The sequence below is a fragment of the Priapulus caudatus genome, unplaced genomic scaffold, assembly GCF_000485595.1.
Source record: "Priapulus caudatus unplaced genomic scaffold, Priapulus_caudatus-5.0.1 Scaffold2982, whole genome shotgun sequence".
Taxonomy (NCBI): Eukaryota; Metazoa; Priapulida; class Priapulimorpha; order Priapulimorphida; family Priapulidae; genus Priapulus; species Priapulus caudatus.
In genome coordinates, this window is record NW_014580043.1 from 1 (window position 1) to 576 (window position 576).

Consider the following 576-nt stretch of genomic DNA (forward strand, 5'->3'; position numbering starts at 1 on the left):
TAGGGAGTGTACCTGTAAAGAGTGTACCTGTAGGGAGTGTACCTGTAGGGAGTGTACCTGTAGGGAGTGTACCTGTAGGGTGAGTACCTGTAGGGAGTGTACCTGTAGGGCGAGTACCTGTAGGGAGTGTACCTGTAGGGCGAGTACCTGTAGGGAGTGTACCTGTAGGGTGAGTACCTGTAGGGAGAGTACCTGTAGGGAGTGTACATGTAGGGAGAGTACCTGTAGGGAGTGTACCTATAGGGAGTGTACCTGTAGGGAGTGTACATGTAGGGCGAGTACATGTAGGGAGAGTACCTGTAGGGAGTGTACCAGTAGGGTGAGTACCTGTAGGGAGTGTACCTGTAGGGCGAGTACCTGTAGAGAGTGTACCTGTAGGGTGAGTACCTGTAGGGAGAGTACCTGTAGGGAGTGTACCTGTAGGGAGAGTACATGTAGGGAGAGTACCTGTAGGGAGTGTACCTGTAGGGTGAGTACCTGTAGGGTGAGTACCTGTAGGTTGAGTACCTGTAGGGTGAGTACCTGTAGGGTGAGTACCTGTAGGGCGAGTACCTGTAGGGAGTGTACCTGTAGGGA

General features: G+C 52.6%; 1 protein-coding gene across 1 annotated transcript in view; it reads right to left on the reverse strand.

The window, feature by feature from the left end:
- Nucleotides 1–27: 27 nt before the first annotated feature.
- The window catches only part of LOC106819211 (leucine-rich repeat extensin-like protein 1), a gene marked incomplete at its 3' end in the record, with an annotated part of 1,564 nt that continues 1,015 nt past the window's right edge, over nucleotides 28–576 (reverse strand). Inside the window, exon 2 of the mRNA XM_014823858.1 lies at nucleotides 28–567. Coding sequence (XP_014679344.1) covers nucleotides 28–567 — 540 coding nt within the window. The remainder of the gene's footprint in view (nucleotides 568–576) is intronic.